The sequence below is a fragment of the Salmo trutta genome, chromosome 20 (genome assembly GCF_901001165.1).
Source record: "Salmo trutta chromosome 20, fSalTru1.1, whole genome shotgun sequence".
NCBI lineage: Eukaryota > Metazoa > Chordata > Actinopteri > Salmoniformes > Salmonidae > Salmo > Salmo trutta.
In genome coordinates this window covers 3,792,229-3,810,799 of record NC_042976.1, presented here as the reverse complement: position 1 = coordinate 3,810,799, position 18,571 = coordinate 3,792,229, and the positions used below count along the sequence as shown (strand labels likewise).

The following is an 18,571-nucleotide window of genomic DNA, read 5'->3' as shown; positions in this document are numbered from 1 at the left end:
TCCTTGACTGTGGTTGCATTCTTTGTTCGCCAACTAGAAATGACAAGGCTGGTGGACTGGCTGTGGCTTCGCTTGTCTACCGGTTTCAAACCCACATCAGGGCCCGGTGCGGAGCCCCAAACGGGACCCTATTCCCGACATAGTGCACTACATTTCACTGGAGCTATATCGGTCCTGATCAAAAACAGTACACTATGTAGGGACTAGGGTTTCATTTGGGAGAGGGACCGGCTCCACAGCTGGAGCCACAGCTCTCATTAGTGTCATGACTCTCCTGTGATGATCTGAAGGATCAGGTTACAGTGGGTTCTCTCTTCAGCGTGCTCTCTCTCTCTCTCTCTCTCGTAGGGTGGGAATGTCGTGACTCTCCTGTGATGATCTGAAGGATCAGGTTACAGTGGGTCCCCTCTACAGCATGCTCTCTCTCTCTCGTAGAGGGGGAGAGCGGGAAGTCTGCTGTTTTATGCTCGGTCATAAAATACGCTGCCCCTATGCTCTGTAGTGTTCGAGATTGGAATGTAAACTGTGGAACACAGAGAGACACTTGGACAATGAAAGAACAATCCTGTCAAAGTAGTTTCATTTGGTGATCTCATAAAGGACAGGAAACACACATAACTCTCTCTCTCTTAAAGTGTACATTTCCCAGCTGTCAGATTTACTTCTAGATGTTGGATAAAATGAATGAGTAAATATGAAACTATTTGTGAGAAGATGTGATGTTGGCTTTCTAAACGAGATACTTGTTAAGATGTAAAGTTTTAACTAGTCAGTGGCCACGCCCCCGTGAGGTCACAGACATTACATCAGGCGTCATGGAATAGCCCCTTTTTTTCCCAGAGTATAAAACCACTTCCTACAAAATGTACATTAAGTCAGAGAACGCCGGGACGGAGTCCCCACGTTGGAATGGCTACAATTCTATAATGCCGTTAGACCAGAAAATATGGCGCTGTCGCTACATGTTGAAATGGTTAAGAACTACAACTCTATAGGCCCAGGAGACCATACAGCTGTAGTGTTGGCTACACGGTTGGAAATTGTTAAACTCTGAGACTATCGATCTCTACAGAATAAGAGCAAATCCTAGACGTATAATTACTAGCCTGCAGCTGGAAATTACGCCTAGTATGAGAATACCGACAACCGCGGAAGCATCTATTCTATGTAACGACCATCTGTAGTCCTGACGTATCCATTACAACAGACACTATCCAGAGCCGTGGAGAAAGCTATAACCATGAATGACATTTTGACTTCTGGGGATGTTAACCAGAGACTCTCTTATGAACTGACTCTCCAGCAGACGGACTGGCGATACCAACAGAGAAGACAACAAATATATACACATTGCAATTATTCTCGAATGAGCGGCCGTTCATGTGCAAAGGATTTCAATTAATATAATTATCAACTGTGTGTAGTGAATCCATTTTGTCTTTCCTGCTTTTTCTCAGTCCCCACCCCTTTCCTTTGTCTACCAAGCCGTCATATCAGCTTCGTCCGCTAGGGACTTTTTTATTTGTATCATGTAGCAACCCAAATAACTACTGTTTATTTGTTATGCATTTCTGTGATTATTTAGTTAGTTAGTAAATAAATAATTAAGCCAATTTGTATATCGCTGATTCATTATGGAGGCTAGGGTTCGTGCAGATATCCGAGGGTTTGCGACGTTCAGTAATGAGAACTGATGTGGTAATAATAATTAATTAACCTCTACGGGCCACGGGGGCAGTATTGAGAATTTTGAAAAAAATATGTGGCAATTTTTAACTGCCTCCTACACCAACTCAGAAGCTAGGATATGCATATTATTAACACATTCGGATAGAAAACACTCTGAATTTTCTAAAACAGTTTGAATGGTGTCTGTAAGTATAACAAAACTCATATTGCAGGCAAAAACCTGTGAAAAATAGATTTAAAAAAAATGAGAATTTTGTGACTGTACTATTTAGTGTCATTGTTTTAAAGATACCACAGTGAGAAAGGATTCAGTTCGCAACTCCTACTGCTTCCACTAGATGTCAACGATCTTTAGAAAGTTGTTGGAAGCATCTGTGATGAATACAGACCGAATAAGAAAGCTTACAAGTTGACACGTCATCACTTCATTTTTTGCGCCTGCGCATGAATCTGAGAAGAGTGCCTTTGTCATTATCGTTTATTCTAGACACTTGATAGGTTGTGTGAAAATATTACTGATGTTTACTGATGTTTCACGTTAAAAATGGACCAAAAGATTAATGATGAACAACGTTTGACATGTTTAAACAAACGTAAATAGATTATTTACTAGGTTTTCTTTAGCTTTTCGACGTGACTTTACACTGCCCACCTCATTTTGTGGGAGCCTACTGAACGCTAACTATTTGGACATAAATTATGAACTTTGTCAAAAGAAACCACATTTGTTCTGGACCTGGGATCTCTGGCAGCGCCTTCTGATGGAGATAATCAAAGGTAAGGGGATATTTAGAATGTTATTATCGATATTAGATGATGCTAATGCTAACGGTATAGCTTAGCTTAGCTTAGCATATAGCTTATTGTTGTTAGCATAGTACCCAGTTTATGCAAAATGTGATTTCCCAGTAAAGTTATTTGAGATCTGGCCATTCGGTAGCACTTACGAGATGATAATATATTATTCTTTGAATGACAATATTATAATTTACCAATGTTTTCGAATAGTAATTCCGTGATTTGTAATGCTGGATTCACTGGGTGCATTCGAGCCGGAAAAAATTCTGAATTTCACCGCGACTGTAAATGCTGTTTTTTGGATATAATATGAATTGATGANACGGGCCACGGGGGCAGTATTGAGAATTTTGAAAAAAATATGTGGCAATTTTTAACTGCCTCCTACACCAACTCAGAAGCTAGGATATGCATATTATTAACACATTCGGATAGAAAACACTCTGAATTTTCTAAAACAGTTTGAATGGTGTCTGTAAGTATAACAAAACTCATATTGCAGGCAAAAAACCTGTGAAAAATAGATTTAAAAAAATGAGAATTTTGTGACTGTACTATTTAGTGTCATTGTTTTAAAGATACCACAGTGAGAAAGGATTCAGTTCGCAACTCCTACTGCTTCCACTAGATGTCAACGATCTTTAGAAAGTTGTTGGAAGCATCTGTGATGAATACAGACCGAATAAGAAAGCTTACAAGTTGACACGTCATCACTTCATTTTTTGCGCCTGCGCATGAATCTGAGAAGAGTGCCTTTGTCATTATCGTTTATTCTAGACACTTGATAGGTTGTGTGAAAATATTACTGATGTTTACTGATGTTTCACGTTAAAAATGGACCAAAAGATTAATGATGAACAACGTTTGACATGTTTAAACAAACGTAAATAGATTATTTACTAGGTTTTCTTTAGCTTTTCGACGTGACTTTACACTGCCCACCTCATTTTGTGGGAGCCTACTGAACGCTAACTATTTGGACATAAATTATGAACTTTGTCAAAAGAAACCACATTTGTTCTGGACCTGGGATCTCTGGCAGCGCCTTCTGATGGAGATAATCAAAGGTAAGGGGATATTTAGAATGTTATTATCGATATTAGATGATGCTAATGCTAACGGTATAGCTTAGCTTAGCTTAGCATATAGCTTATTGTTGTTAGCATAGTACCCAGTTTATGCAAAATGTGATTTCCCAGTAAAGTTATTTTGAGATCTGGCCATTCGGTAGCAATTACGAGATGATAATATATTATTCTTTGAATGACAATATTATAATTTACCAATGTTTTCGAATAGTAATTCCGTGATTTGTAATGCTGGATTCACTGGGTGCATTCGAGCCGGAAAAAATTCTGAATTTCACCGCGACTGTAAATGCTGTTTTTGGATATAAATATGAACTTGATGGAACTAAAAATGCATGTATTGTATAACATAATGTCCTATGAGTGTCATCTGATGCAGATTGTCAAAGGTAAGTGCATAATTCTAGCTAGTTTTCTGTCTGTTGATGCCCTTCTTTGAATTGACTAAACATTACACGCAGCTATTGTCAATGTACTCTCCTCACATAACCTAACTTTATGCATTCTCCGTAATGCCTCTGAAAATCGGACAGCGTGGTTAGATTTAGAAGATATATCTTTCAAATGGAGGAAAATAGTTGATTATTTGATTTTTTGAAATGATTACTCTTGCAGTTTTGAATTCCCCGCCATGGTCACATGACAATGAATCCCAATACCGGGATAAGATCGGGATAAGATCCTCAACAGGTTAATAAGCGACTGTTTTGATAAGAAAATATCTGAAGAGTCGATTCGGGAAATAGAGACTCTATAAACATTTTCCCGTGGTTCCCCGACTTCCTAGTTAATTGAAGTTTACATGATTTGTTTAATCACGTAATAATAATTATTGGAAATATATTTCCAATAACCAAAAATATTGTATTTTCAGCTGGTGTACAAAACTGAAAGTAAAAAGACACAAAAATGTAACTTAAGCACGAGAAGCATAGAAATAGAGCACATAGAACAGATCTACCGCGTCTTAGACTTGCTTTCAATGAGAATGAAAGATCTATAACTCAAATTTCTATGTGAATTTGGTCAGGTCGCCCCAAGAAGTTACATAATGTCTGCAGGTACAATGCTTTATAACTGGTTATAAGCATGTATGAGCCTTTATAATTACCATGAGTCCCGGCACGTGGACCTGTGTGGTGTCAGGAGCGACATTCATCTCCTTGGTGGGACCGCTCTTGTTCTTGGGGTTGACGACCACCCGGTACCCGGTCAGACGGGCATTGGACGTGGTGCGCCAGTTGATGGTGAAGGAGGAGGAGGTGATCTGGGAGAATTCAAGGTTGGTGGGGGCAGGGATGGCTAGAGGGAGAGAAAGAAACGAAAGAGAGAGAGACAAAGGAGAGAGACAAAGGAGAGACAGAGAGAGAGAGAGAGCACCAGAGACGGAGAGAACGAGAGAGACAGACAGAGAGAGAGCGTGCCAGAGAGAGAGCGCGAGAGAGCGCGAGAGAGCGCGAGAGAGAGAGCGCCAGAGAGAGAGTGCCAGAGAGAGAGCGTGCCAGAGAGAGAGCGCCAGAGAGAGAGCGTGCCAGAGAGAGAGCGTGCCAGAGAGAGAGCGCGAGAGAGAGCGAGAAAGTTATTCACCTGTTTGGATAGGCTGCTTTCGAAGATATTCAAAAGAGTGTGCATGTTTAATATCAACATCAGCTACATTACATTCGCAACTGTTCCCTTTGCATCCAAAATACTGTCAAAAGTATAAATAACGACTCATTGAATACCTCACTTTACTCAAACTGGCCATTGTCTTTAAGGGTTTGTATTTGTCCGGAGGGGTTTATAGTTACCTGTGGCCTGAACACCCACCAGTGGAGGACTAGGTGTACGGTCGTGCATGGCGATGACCTTCACAGTGTATTCACTTCCGGGTCGCAGGCCGTGGATCGTTGCCGATTCATCGTCTCCGCGGGGTGCGGGGCGCAGCTCCCTCTCGCCCTCTTCGGGGCTGGCGTACAGGACGCGGTATGACGTCACCTGGCCGTCGGGCGAGTCCCAGGAAATGGTCATGGAGGTGGAGTCAACGTTAGAGAAGGTCAGGTCTGTGGGGCGACCCACGGCTGCAGGGAGGGAGGAGAGGTCAAACAGGGTCAGGTGAGCTCTCTGCAATTGCGCAACACAACACAACACACGCAAACAGGAAAGGTGGACAGCACACTGTCATTTGTAGAGCAACGACCGTGAAACACGCACCAGTGACAGCAGTCTCAACCAGGGGAGGGCTCTCTCCGTCCTGTCCCAGAGCATACACGCTGAGGATGTACTCTACCGTGGGCTGCAGGCCAGAGAACGTCATCTCAGTCTGATCTAAAACACCAGGGACAGATACAGTCATTAACAACAATGCCAGGGACAGATGCAGTCATTAACAACAATGCCAGGGACAGATTATTTTATTTATCCTTTACAGTCGTAAAGTTTTATTTAACATTTTATTAACCTAGGCAACTCGGTTAAGAACAAATTCTTATTTATAATGACAGCCTGGGAAGAGCGGGTTAACTGCCTTGTTCAGGGGCAGAATGAGCAACCTTTCGGTTCCTGGCCCTACACTCTAACCACCAGGCTACCTGCTGCCCCATGACTGTATCTGTCCCTGCTATTGTTGTATCTGGTAAAAATCTGAGGTAAAAATCTGCCGTTCTGCCTCTGAACAAGGCAGTTAACCCACTGTTCCCCGGTAGGCCGTCATTGTAAATAAGAATGTGTTCTTAACTGACTTGCCCTAGTTAAATAAAATGTTAAATAAAAAAATAAAAAATAAAAAAATAGCAGGGACAACACTATATGAACCATATTTGACATCCAAAACATTTCAGCATCTAGATCTATACTTCAGTGCACGCTTACTAAAAATAGATCAATACCTAGCCTGGTACCAGATCTCTTTGTGCCATCTTCCTAAAGCCATCAATACCTAGCCTGGTCCCAGATCTCTTTGTGCCATCTTCCTAAAGCCATCAATACCTAGCCTGGTACCAGATCTCTTTGTGCCATCTTCCTAAAGCTATCAATACCTAGCCTGGTACCAGATCTCTTTGTGCCATCTTCCTAAAGCTATCAATACCTAGCCTGTGCCATCTTGCCAACTCCGACAGTCATGCCACGCACAAACAAATCTGAGACCACTCTAATGAATCCCCTATACAACTCAACCTGGAGCAACATGACCTTACCTGGAGCAACGGTCTCAGAGAAGGAGGGACCCTGTCCGTTCTTGGGGACCCCAGTGATCCTGTACCCCTGGACGGGCCCCTGGGCTGGGGACCACCTCACGGTGATGGTGCTGTCCTTAACGTCGGTCACCTTCATCTCCAAAGGAGAGTCAATATCTACAGACAGAGAAGAGGAGAGTCAATATCTGCAGACAGAGAAGAGGAGAGTCAATATCTGCAGACAGAGAAGAGGAGAGTCAATATCTGCAGACAGAGAAGAGGAGAGTCAATATCTGCAGACAGAGAAGAGGAGAGTCAATATCTGCAGACAGTGAAGCGGAGAGTCAATATCTACAGACAGAGAAGAGGAGAGTCAATATCTGCAGACAGAGAAGAGGAGAGTCAATATCTGCAGACAGAGAAGAGGAGAGTCAATATCTACAGACAGAGAAGAGGAGAGTCAATATCTACAGACAGAGAAGAGGAGAGTCAATATCTGCAGACAGAGAAGAGGAGAGTCAATATCTGCACAGAGAAGAGGAGAGTCAATATCTACAGACAGAGAAGAGGAGAGTCAATATCTGCAGACAGAGAAGAGGAGAGTCAATATCTACAGACAGAGAAGGGGAGAGTCAATATCTACAGACAGAGAAGACGGGCCAAGTCACAACCTACTGAAGTATTTTTTACTTTTGTTTAACCAGGCAAGTCTGTAAATAAGAATTTGTCCTTAACTATGACGGCCTAGGAACAGTGTTCAGGGGCAGAAGGACAGATTTTTACCTTGTCAGTTCGGGGATTCGATCTAGCAACCTTTTGGTTTTTGGCCCAATGCTCTAATCACTAGGCTACCTGCCGCCCCAGTATACTTTCAGACCACGTACATTATCAAGACAGGACAGGGTAAGATGGTCTTATTCATCTTAATCAATCAATGTCTTTTAACAGCAACAGTTGTCATAAAAATGTTTTATACTTACAGTAACCAGGTCTAGACCGCAAAGAGCAAGAGAGCAGCTCAGTGGCAAGGAAAAACCTCCCTAGAGCAGGCCTCTCCAACCCTGTTCCTGGAGTGATACCCTCCTCTAGGTTTTAATTCCAACCCTGTTCCTGGAGTGATACCCTCCTCTAGGAAAAACCTCCCTAGAGCAGGCCTCTCCAACCCTGTTCCTGGAGTGATACCCTCCTCTAAGTTTTAACTCCAACCCTGTTCCTGGAGATACCCTCCTCAAGGTTTTAACTCCAACCCTGTTCCTGGAGTGATACCCTCCTCTAGGAAAAACCTCCCTAGAGCAGGCCTCTCCAACTCTGTTCCCGGAGAGATACCCTCCTATGGGTTTTCGTTTCAACCCCAGTTGTAACTAACCAGCTAATTATTAGAATCAGGTGTGCTAAATTAGGGTTGGAGTGAGAACCTACAGGACAGTACCTCTCCAGGAACAGGGATGGAGAGAGCTGCCCTAGAATGAAGTTAGGGGTGTGTGTGTGTGTGGGGGGGGGGGGGGGGGGGTGTACCTGTCTTGTGGGTGACATAAATGGGTGTGCTGGAGGCTGGGCTGTCCCCTCTGCCGGTCACAGCGTAGACCGTGATGGTGTAGTCAGTACCAGGCCTCAGGTTCTGGATGGTGGCAGTAGACTGGGAACCAGGCACAGTGAACTCTTTAGGGGTGCTGTGGCCACCTAGGTGTTGGGAAGGGTAACAGTAAACAATGCTAATATGCTACTGATAAAGACAACATTTATAATGTGAAAAAGCTAAAGAATCGGTGAGCTCTCAAATTTTAATAAAAGTTCATGTGGTAAGGTGGTCTTTGATTTCCCAGACTTTGATGACATTGATGACGATCACAATGGTGATGGATTGACGGAGAAAGGTTAGTTAAGCTACCAGACTCTCTGTGGATGATCATAGTATAGCGAGCTGTCTCTCCATGGGTGATCCTGTAGTACCTCGCAGTAACAGGCTAGGTTAGTAAAAGCTAGGCTAGTTAACGTACCGGACAGACCCGACTCTCCATGGGTGATCTTGTAGTACCTCACGGTAACAGGCTAGGTTAGTAAAAGCTAGGCTAGTTAACGTACCGGACAGACCTGACTCTCCATGGGTGATCCTGTAGTACCTCGCGGTAACAGGCTAGGTTAGTAACAGCTAGGCTAGTTAACGTACCGGATAGACCTGACCTCTCCATGGGTGATCCTGTAGTACCCCACGGTAACAGGCTAGGTTTGTAAAAGCTAGGCTAGTTAACGTACCATACAGACCTGACTCTCCATGGGTGATCCTGTAGTACCTCACGGTAACAGGCTAGGTTAGTAACAGCTAGGCTAGTTAACGTACCGGACAGACCTGACTCTCCATGGGTGATCCTGTAGTACCTCACGGTAACAGGCTAGGTTAGTAAAAGCTAGGCTAGTTAACGTACCGGACAGACCTGACTCTCCATGGGTGATCCTGTAGTACCTCACGGTAACAGGCTAGGTTTGTAAAAGCTAGGCTAATTAACGTACCGGACAGACCTGACTCTCCATGGGTGATCCTGTAGTACCTCACGGTAACAGGCTAGGTTAGTAAAAGCTAGGCTAGTTAACGTACCGGACAGACCTGACTCTCCATGAGTGATCCTGTAGTACCTCACGGTAACAGAGGGGGCGTCCCAGCGCACTGTGACGCTGGTGGGGGAGGAGGACACTACCTCCAGGTCAGTAGGAGCGTCAGAGACTAGAGGACACAGGGAGAAGGAAGCACAGACAGATGGTGAGAATTAATCTCTTGTACTGACAGAAAAATTCTACGGAAGTAAATTAAAAGGAAAAATTGCGTTCTTGTGGAGAGCTGAGAGGATTGGATGGGTGCTAGCAACAATGGCAACAATTTATCCTGGTCTATCAGAGGGCAAGTTGGAGCTACCACCATATCGGTTAACACCTATCCAACCCTCTACGATCTACATGTGCCTTGGGAGTAGGGGCTATGGTGTGATTTTGGGATTAAGGAGATGTGTGAAAAGTCAACAGGTCTTATTGTAGGGGTAGAGAATTGGGACAGGCTGTCAACGGGTCTTATCGTAGGGGTAGGGAATTGGGACAGGCTGTCAACAGGTCTTATCGTAGGGGTAGAGAATTGGGACAGGCTGTCAACGGGTCTTATCGTAGGGGTAGGGAATTGGGACTGGCTGTCAACAGGTCTTATCGTAGGGGTAGAGAATTGGGACAGGCAGTCAACAGGTCTTATCGTAGGGGTAGGGAATTGGGACAGGCTGTCAACAGGTCTTATCGTAGGGGTAGAGAATTGGGACTGGCTGTCAACAGGTCTTATCGTAGGGGTAGAGAATTGGGACAGGCTGTCAACAGGTCTTATCGTATGGGTAGAGAATTGGGACTGGCTGTCAACAGGTCTTATCGTAGGGGTAGAGAATTGGGACAGGCTGTCAACAGGTCTGATCGTAGGGGTAGAGAATTGGAACAGGCTGTCAACAGGTCTTATCGTAGGGGTAGGGAATTGGGACAGGCTGTCAACAGGTCTTATCGTAGGGGTAGAGAATTGGGACAGGCAGTCAACAGGTCTTATCGTAGGGGTAGGGAATTGGGACAGGCTGTCAACAGGTCTTATCGTAGGGGTAGAGAATTGGGACTGGCTGTCAACAGGTCTTATCGTAGGGGTAGAGAATTGGAACAGGCTGTCAACAGGTCTTATCGTAGGGGTAGGGAATTGGGGCAGGCTGTCAACAGGTCTTATCGTAGGGGTAGAGAATTGGGACAGGCTGTCAACAGGTCTTATCGTAGGGGTAGAGAATTGGGACAGGTTGTCAACAGGTCTTATCGTAGGGGTAGGGAATTGGGACAGGCTGTCAACGAGTCTTATCGTAGGGGTAGGGAATTGGGACAGGCTGTCAACAGGTCTTATCGTAGGGGTAGAGAATTGGGACTGGCTGTCAACGGGTCTTACTGGTTTTCTGTTTGCCGGTGAGCGGCTTGCTGTCCTGCTGGCCGCTGACAGCATAGATGTTGACGATGTATTCTGTCTCCGGGGTCAGCCCGGTCAGGGTGAAGTGGTTCCTGGATGGCGGTAGCCTCTCGTCCTTGGCCCGCCCGCCGCTGGTCATCTGGTAACGAATCCGGTAGCCAGTGATGATGGCGTTGGGGGCCTGCCAGTGCACCGTGAAGGAGTTGGTCAGAACTTCTGAGAACCGCAGACCGCTGGGGGAGTCCAGAGCTGAGGAGAGAAAAACCATCAGTCAGGAGTCATTTAGGAATCATTGACAAAACAAAGGATAACCAAAACACATCAATCAATCAATCAATCAGGTGAAACTCACTTGTTTTCTGGGTGCCGACCAGAGGTGAGCTCTCCCTCGCTTCATAAACACACACCACACTGACCAGGTACTCTGTGTTGGAAATCAGATCTACGGGAACAGAGACGAACAGCATCAGTCAGTGAGTGACAAGAAAAAGTGCAACACTATTAACAGTCATTAGGACTGTGTGTGTGTGCGCACGCCCGCGCCTTACTCTTAAGAACCACGGTGTCGGCGTTCCTTCCGACGCTGCTTTCTGTGATGTCATCCTCGTCATCGATGGGGTGGTAGCGAATAACGAAGCTGCTGATGTCAGCGGGGTTAGGAACCACAGGAGCGGTCCAGGTCACCTGCATACTGTCAGGACCCACCTCAGGGAAACCCAGGTTAGTAGGAGCAGGAACGGCTGGGGACGGAGAGATGTCAGGTATTAAGTCAGAGAGAGGAGTAGCATTCCAATTCTCCACCCTTTTGGTAGGTGCTTATATTTGTCCTATTTCATGTGCACTTGTGTGAATTGGAAATGTGTTTTTTTTAATGATTTATTTTTGACTCCCCCTGAGGTCACGGCCAGGGTCAAAGCAGATACTGGAGGTTATAGTGTCTAGCTCATTTTTTCACTTTGTCAGTTCCTGTCACGATTCCCACCGAAGGTGGCGCCCCCTCCTGCTCGGGTGGCGCTCGGCAGTCGTCGTCACCGGCCTACAAGCTGCCACTGATTCCCTTTTTGTTTCCCCCTTTCTGTTATTGTTTGCACCTGTTCTTAGTGGGGGTGATTAGCGGGGCTATATGAGCTAGTTGGCCCGCCTGCTCTTTGTGCGGGATTGTTATTCTGTTGTATGCTTGTGTTTTTGCACTAGTGCGTTGGTTTTGCGCAGACTGTGTTTGGGGCACTTTGTTTTGTGTGCACTCTCATCGCTGTTTGGGGTGGCTTGTGTTTTTTCGCCATTTGGCCCATTAAAAGCCACTACCCTGTATTCGCTGCTTCCTGCATTTGATTCCTCACCCACGACGCCCGAGCATTACAGTTCCGGGATTCAAACTAGCAACCTTTCAGTTACTGGCTCAACACTCTAACCGCTAGACTACCTGCTGCTCAAACCCTTCTCTCACGCTCCTGGTCATGGTAGAAACTCGCTCCAGCCTTAACTAATCCAATGCTTTAAAATCCACGACAGGGAGTGTGCAAGCGTACACTTTGAAGGTAGGAAATTCAGGACGCAGTTATATTGAGGTGTTTAGACCATCTGAAATCGAGATGCGTTAAAGGAAACAATATGTTTGAATGTTGAATATCTACAGTTTTACGACGTCGTTATAAAGCGAGGGATTAAACTATGTTTGGGGGAAGGAGACCAAATGGGAGTCAAAATGAGCTCTCCAGCTAGTGTTGAAGAATTCAGATGTAGAAACAGTAGGTTGGGGAAGACTAAACCCATATGGTCCTGAATAGCATCACACACACAGCTAGAGGGAGATTAAAGCCCTACTAACGTGGACCATAACTAACGGTAACAACAACAAACAAAAACACATTTATTTTACTTTTTCATTGTTGGGAATTAAGACTGTAAAAACACCAGGAAATAAGCTACAAGTGATTTTAATTTTGGGAAATTTGTTCCCAAGTAATAGAGAGATGTGATCGTGTACAAAAATGTAAGCAAGGTTTGAAATGATTGTGTTTTAGTCGAATTGGTAGAAACACGATCTATAATGGCCGTCGTTTTACAGGCTCTTGACCAAATTGTCCAATTGTTATTTTTTTGCGCCATTGAACTTTTTTGTTGTTGTACTTATTGTTTCTGCCATGACGGAAAAGAGCTTCTGGACATTAGAACATTACTCACCTCGAACTGGACAAGGATTTTTTTTCTTTAAAATGAGTCGGATGCGAAGGATACACTGTAAAAACACACCAGGAAATCAGCTACAAGTGCCCCCCCCCACATTCCCAGTTGTCCTGAACGCTGAACACTCACTAGACTCCAACCACACATACTACACTGACACTCCAACACATTCCTCCAGTCTTCACATACGCTGCTGCTGCTACTCTGTGTATTATCTATACATAGTCACTTTACACCGCTATCTACATAGTATCTCAATTACCTCGACTAACCTGCACATTGACTCCGTACCGGTAACCCTGTATATAGCCTCATTACTTCCTGGTAACCCTGTATATAGCCTCATTACTTCCTGGTAACCCTGTATATAGCCTCATTACTTCCTGGTAACCCTGTATATAGCCTCATTACTTCCTGGTAACCCTGTATATAGCCTCATTACTTCCTGGTAACCCTGTATATAGCCTCATTACTTCCTGGTAACCCTGTATATAGCCTCATTACTTCCTGGTAACCCTGTATATAGCCTCATTACTTCCTGGTAACCCTGTATATAGCCTCATTACTTCCTGGTAACCCTGTATATAGCCTCATTACTTCCTGGTAACCCTGTATATAGCCTCATTACTTCCTGGTAACCCTGTATATAGCCTCATTACTTCCTGGTAACCCTGTATATAGCCTTGTTATTGTTACTATTTTTCCTTTAATTTATTTCGCACATTTCTTAATATTTTTATTGTTTTTTACTCCGCATTGTTGGTTAAGGGCTTCACAGTAAGGTCAACATTTCGCAGTAAGGTCAGCATTTCACAGTAATGTCTAAACCTGTTGTATTCGGCGCATCTGACAAATAAAATTGGATTTAAATATTATATCGGTTGTGTATTTTATTGCAGTCAATTTGCAGTCTACAAATGATTTGTAATTACGTTTCCGATCCCTGCCTAACGTGGTTCAGTGCTGAGATGTTTCCATCAGCCAGACGTAAACGGATTTATGAGACAAACAGAGAAGCAGAAACAAGACGTGACTACATGCAATCGCAGTAATAATGCCAACATAATTTAAAACTACCATTACACACTTATACAAAAACACACAAACCAATAGGAATGGGAAGGATAGTAAAATGAGAGTCAGGGTCTCTGAACTCCTCCAATCCAGGAAGGAAAGCGTTCATTCATTCACTGGCCCACTTCACAACCATCTTTCGGTCCATGCAAATGTCTTATCCATTTAGAAGTATTACCAGTTTGCTGCGTGAGTGTGGTCGGTTCGCTCTCTCCACTCTCTGTCACGGTGATGACTGAAATGTCATAACCGATGCCGGGCTCCAGTCCGTATACGGTGTAGTACCCGGTGGTGGCCTCCACCATGTCCTCGAATATTGGCACGCTCTCCCCGGCTGCCATAACCGTGATACGGTAGCCGGTGACCGCCGTATAGTTTAGTGGGTTCCACTTCAGGCCGATAGTCGTGTCGGTGACGTCGACGAAGTTGAGGTCTGTTAGCTGGGGCACGTCTAGTAGTGGGTTAGAGAGGGAGGGAAGGAAGGGAGGGATCAGAGAGGCCGGCCCAGACAGCACAGAGACAGACACAGGACAGAGACGGACACAGGACAGAGACAGACACAGGACAGAGACAGACACAGGACAGAGACAGACACAGGACAGAGACAGACACAGGACAGAGACGGACACAGGACAGAGACGGACACAGGACAGAGACAGACACAGGACAGAGAGAGACAGGACAGAGACAGACACAGGACAGAGAGAGACAGGACAGAGACAGACACAGGACAGAGACGGACACAGGACAGAGACGGACACAGGACAGAGACGGACACAGGACAGAGACAGACACAGGACAGAGACAGACACAGGACAGAGAGACACGAGACAGACACAGGACAGAGACAGACACAGGACAGAGACAGACACAGGACAGAGAGACATGAGACAGACACAGGACAGAGACAGACACAGGACAGAGACAGACAAAGGACAGAGACAGACACAGGACAGAGACAGACACAGGACAGAGAGACACGAGACAGACACAGGACAGACACAGGACAGAGACAGACACAGGACAGAGAGACACGAGACAGACACAGGACAGAGACAGACACAGGACAGAGACAGACACAGGACAGAGAGACACGAGACAGACACAGGACAGAGACAGACACAGGACAGAGACAGACACAGGACAGAGAGACACGAGACAGACACAGGACAGAGACAGACACAGGACAGACACAGGACAGAGACAGACACAGGACAGAGACAGACACAGGACAGAGAGACACGAGACAGACACAGGACAGAGACAAACACAGGACAGAGACAGACACAGGACAGAGACAGACACAGGACACACACAGGACAGACATAGACACAGGACAGACCGTAATAAGCAATGTTATTGAGCAGGACATTATAAAAGCATCGATAGGCTTCAATGAATGAGTACCAATGACATGTGTTACCAGCTCAGGGTGGTGTGGATGTGGTTCCACCATGGTTATGTTTATCATCATACTGATATTGCACGCATTAATGGTATTCTAACCTCACAGTCATGCGCAAAATCTTCAACTGACATCAATTAATGATTTAGATCCATAGCTCATCTAAAAAGGCAGAATGCACAAATTATTCAAATAGTCAAAAAAATTATTCAAAAATAATCTAAAAACAATGAGTGAAAAATTGCTGGCAGTAACTACAGTACACTCTTCGAAAACAAAAAAGAGGGGGGTTCCCCATAGGAGAACCCTTTAAGGTTCTAGACAGAACCCTTTAAGGTTCTAGACAGAACCCTTTAAGGTTCTAGATATAACCCTTTAAGGTTCTAGATAGAACCCTTTAAGGTTCTAGATAGAACCCTTTCTTTCTAAGGGTGTAGGAACAGGGATACTGGCGAAAATACAGGACAAGCAGAGACTGTAGAATCACTAAACAGCTGGTTGTTATTTGGTTGTAATGAAGTCATTTCCACCAGTTCTGCCCACTGGGCGAGTTAACACGAGCAATGTCTTGTGTAACGGACATTATATATATATATATAACGAAGAGGCCTGAGTAGGAGAGATCTGATGGAACCCTGCCAGACACTCTTGTCTACATCATTGAAGTCTATATAACGAGAGTCACTCGTCACTTTTTTGTTGTTGCTTAATTTACCCCATACCTACAGTGCCTTCATAAAGTATTTATACCCCTCGACTTAGTCCACATTTTGTTGTGTTAGAGCTTTCCACACCTTGATTCTTCAAGCTCTGTCAAATTGGTTGTTTTTCCATTCCATTTTTCAGGTCTTGCCATAAAGTTTTGACTTAAATCTACTTGCAAACTTAACTCAGCCACTCAGGAATCTTCCCTGTCTTCTTGGTAAGCACCTCCAGTATAGATTTGGCCTTGTATATTAGGTCATTGTCCTGCTGAAAGGTGAATTTGTCACCCAGTGTCTGGTGGGAAGCAGACAACAAGGTTTTCGCCTGTGCTTAGCTCGATTACGTTTCTTTTTTATTCTGAAAAACTCCCCAGTCCTTAAAGATGAAAAGAATACCCATAACATGATGCAGTCACCACTATGCTTGAAAATATGGAGAGTGGGACTCAGTGATGTGTTGTATTTACCCCCAAATATAACACTTTGTATTCAGGATGAAAAGTGAATTGCTTTACCACAATTTTTTGCAGTTTTACTTTAGTTCCTTGTTGCAAACAGGAAGCATGTTTTGGAATATTTTTTATTCCGTACAGGGTTCTTTCTTTTCACTCTGTCAATTAGGTTCGAATTGTGGAGTAACTACAATATTGTTGATCCATCCTCAGTTTTCTCCATCACATCCATTAAACTTTAAAATATTTTAAAGTCACCATCGGCCTCATGGTGAAATCCCTGAGTGGTTTCCTTCCTCTCCAGCAACTGAGTTAGGAAGGACGCCTGTATCTTTGTAGTGACTGGGTGTGTTGATACACCATCCATAGTGTAATTAATAACTTCACCGTGTTCAAAGGGATATTCAATGTCCACTTTTTTTTTTTTTTTACCCACCTACCAATAGGTGCCCTTCTTTGCGAGGCATTAGAAAACCTCCCTGGTCTTTGTGGTTGAATCGGTGTTTGAAATTCACTGCTCGACTGAGGGACCTTACAGATAACTGTACGAGTGGGGTACAGAAATGAGATGGTGTTTAACATGATTTTTGAATAACTATTATTACAACTTATTATCTGACTTGTCAAACCAATTTTTACTCCTGGACTTATTTTGATTTTCCATAACAAAGGGGTTTGACACTTTTTGACTCAAGACATTTCAGCATTACATTTCTTATTAATTTGTAAAAAAAAACTAACAAAAAAAACAATTCCACTTCGGCCTTATGGGGCATTGTGGGTAGGCCAGTGACAAACAAATCTAAACTTAATCCATTTAAAATTCAGGCTGCAACACAACAAAACGTGGAAAAAGTCAAGGAGTGTTAACTTTCTGAAGGCTCTGTACATATTACCTCAATCACCTCCACTACCTCTTACCCCTGCACATTGACTCAGTACTGGTACTCCTTGTATATAGTCTCATTACTACCTCGTACCCCTGCACATTGACTCAGTACTGGTACTCCTTGTATATAGTCTCATTACTACCTCGTACCCCTGCACATTGACTCAGTACTGGTACTCCTTGTATATAGCCTCATTACTACCTCGTACCCCTGCACATTGACTCAGTACTGGTACTCCTTGTATATAGCCATGTTACTACCTGGTACCCCTGCACATTGACTCAGTACTCCCTGTATATAGCCATGTTACTACCTGGTACCCCTGCACATTGACTCAGTACTGGTACTCCTTGTATATAGTCTCATTACTACCTCGTACCCCTGCACATTGACTCAGTACTGGTACTCCTTGTATATAGCCTCATTACTACCTCGTACCCCTGCACATTGACTCAGTACTGGTACTCCTTGTATATAGCCTCTGTATTTTATTCTGTTAACGTTTCCTTTTTTTTGTGTGCTAATTTCCTTACTTTTTAACTCTGCACTGTTGGTTAAGGGCATGTATAAGTAAGCGTTTCACAGTAAAGTCTGCACCTGTTGTATTTGGCGCATGTGACAAATAAAATGAGATTTTGTTTTGAAAGAGGTCTGCGGTTGGAGAGATACGATGGAACCCTGCCGGACACTCCTGTTCACATCATGATGTCACAGGGCAGGGGTGACGGGGTCAAAGGTCACCTGGCATTAGGCCACACCCACCTTGAGTAACGGTGTCGGAGACAGGAACGCTCTCCATGTCGTCTTTAACGGTGAAGACGCTGACGTTGTACTCCACGCCAGGGCTGAGGTTCTCCAGCGTGCACGAGGTCTCCCCCGCCTTCACAAACTCCTCCAGGCTGTTTCCTCGCTGCCCGTTGGTTGGCGTGCATGTCACTCTGTAGCCGGTGATGTCTGATTGGATGGCATGGAGAAAATGTGAGAATTGGACAGTGGATATAAACTGGACAGAAGACGTAAAAAATAAGACATTTAAGTACTCTGGTCTGGACATTTAATCTGGAAATATAGTCTCTGTAATCTTCGTCCTAAATCCAAAAAGCAAGATCTTTCTTTTGAACTGGGTCATATGAGGTGTGTCAGTACAAACACTGCACTCTGGCTG

General features: G+C 44.3%; 1 protein-coding gene across 2 annotated transcripts in view; it reads right to left on the bottom strand.

Annotated features, from left to right (window-relative positions):
* fn1a (fibronectin 1a) overlaps positions 1-18,571 on the bottom strand; it is a 75,571-nt gene that overhangs the window by 18,965 nt on the left and 38,035 nt on the right. The window contains exons 24-34 of one of the 2 annotated variants that reach the window (XM_029702043.1): positions 18,169-18,360; positions 14,134-14,406; positions 11,243-11,434; positions 11,047-11,136; positions 10,677-10,943; positions 9,324-9,449; positions 8,246-8,410; positions 6,752-6,907; positions 5,769-5,882; positions 5,366-5,635; positions 4,687-4,877 (exon numbers count right to left, since the gene is read on the bottom strand). In XM_029702043.1, the coding sequence (XP_029557903.1) occupies positions 4,687-4,877; positions 5,366-5,635; positions 5,769-5,882; positions 6,752-6,907; positions 8,246-8,410; positions 9,324-9,449; positions 10,677-10,943; positions 11,047-11,136; positions 11,243-11,434; positions 14,134-14,406; positions 18,169-18,360 (2,036 nt within the window). Of the gene's footprint in view, positions 1-4,686; positions 4,878-5,365; positions 5,636-5,768; positions 5,883-6,751; positions 6,908-8,245; positions 8,411-9,068; positions 9,268-9,323; positions 9,450-10,676; positions 10,944-11,046; positions 11,137-11,242; positions 11,435-14,133; positions 14,407-18,168; positions 18,361-18,571 lie in introns of those variants that run through there. The other variant, XR_003868072.1, reaches the window with a different exon arrangement.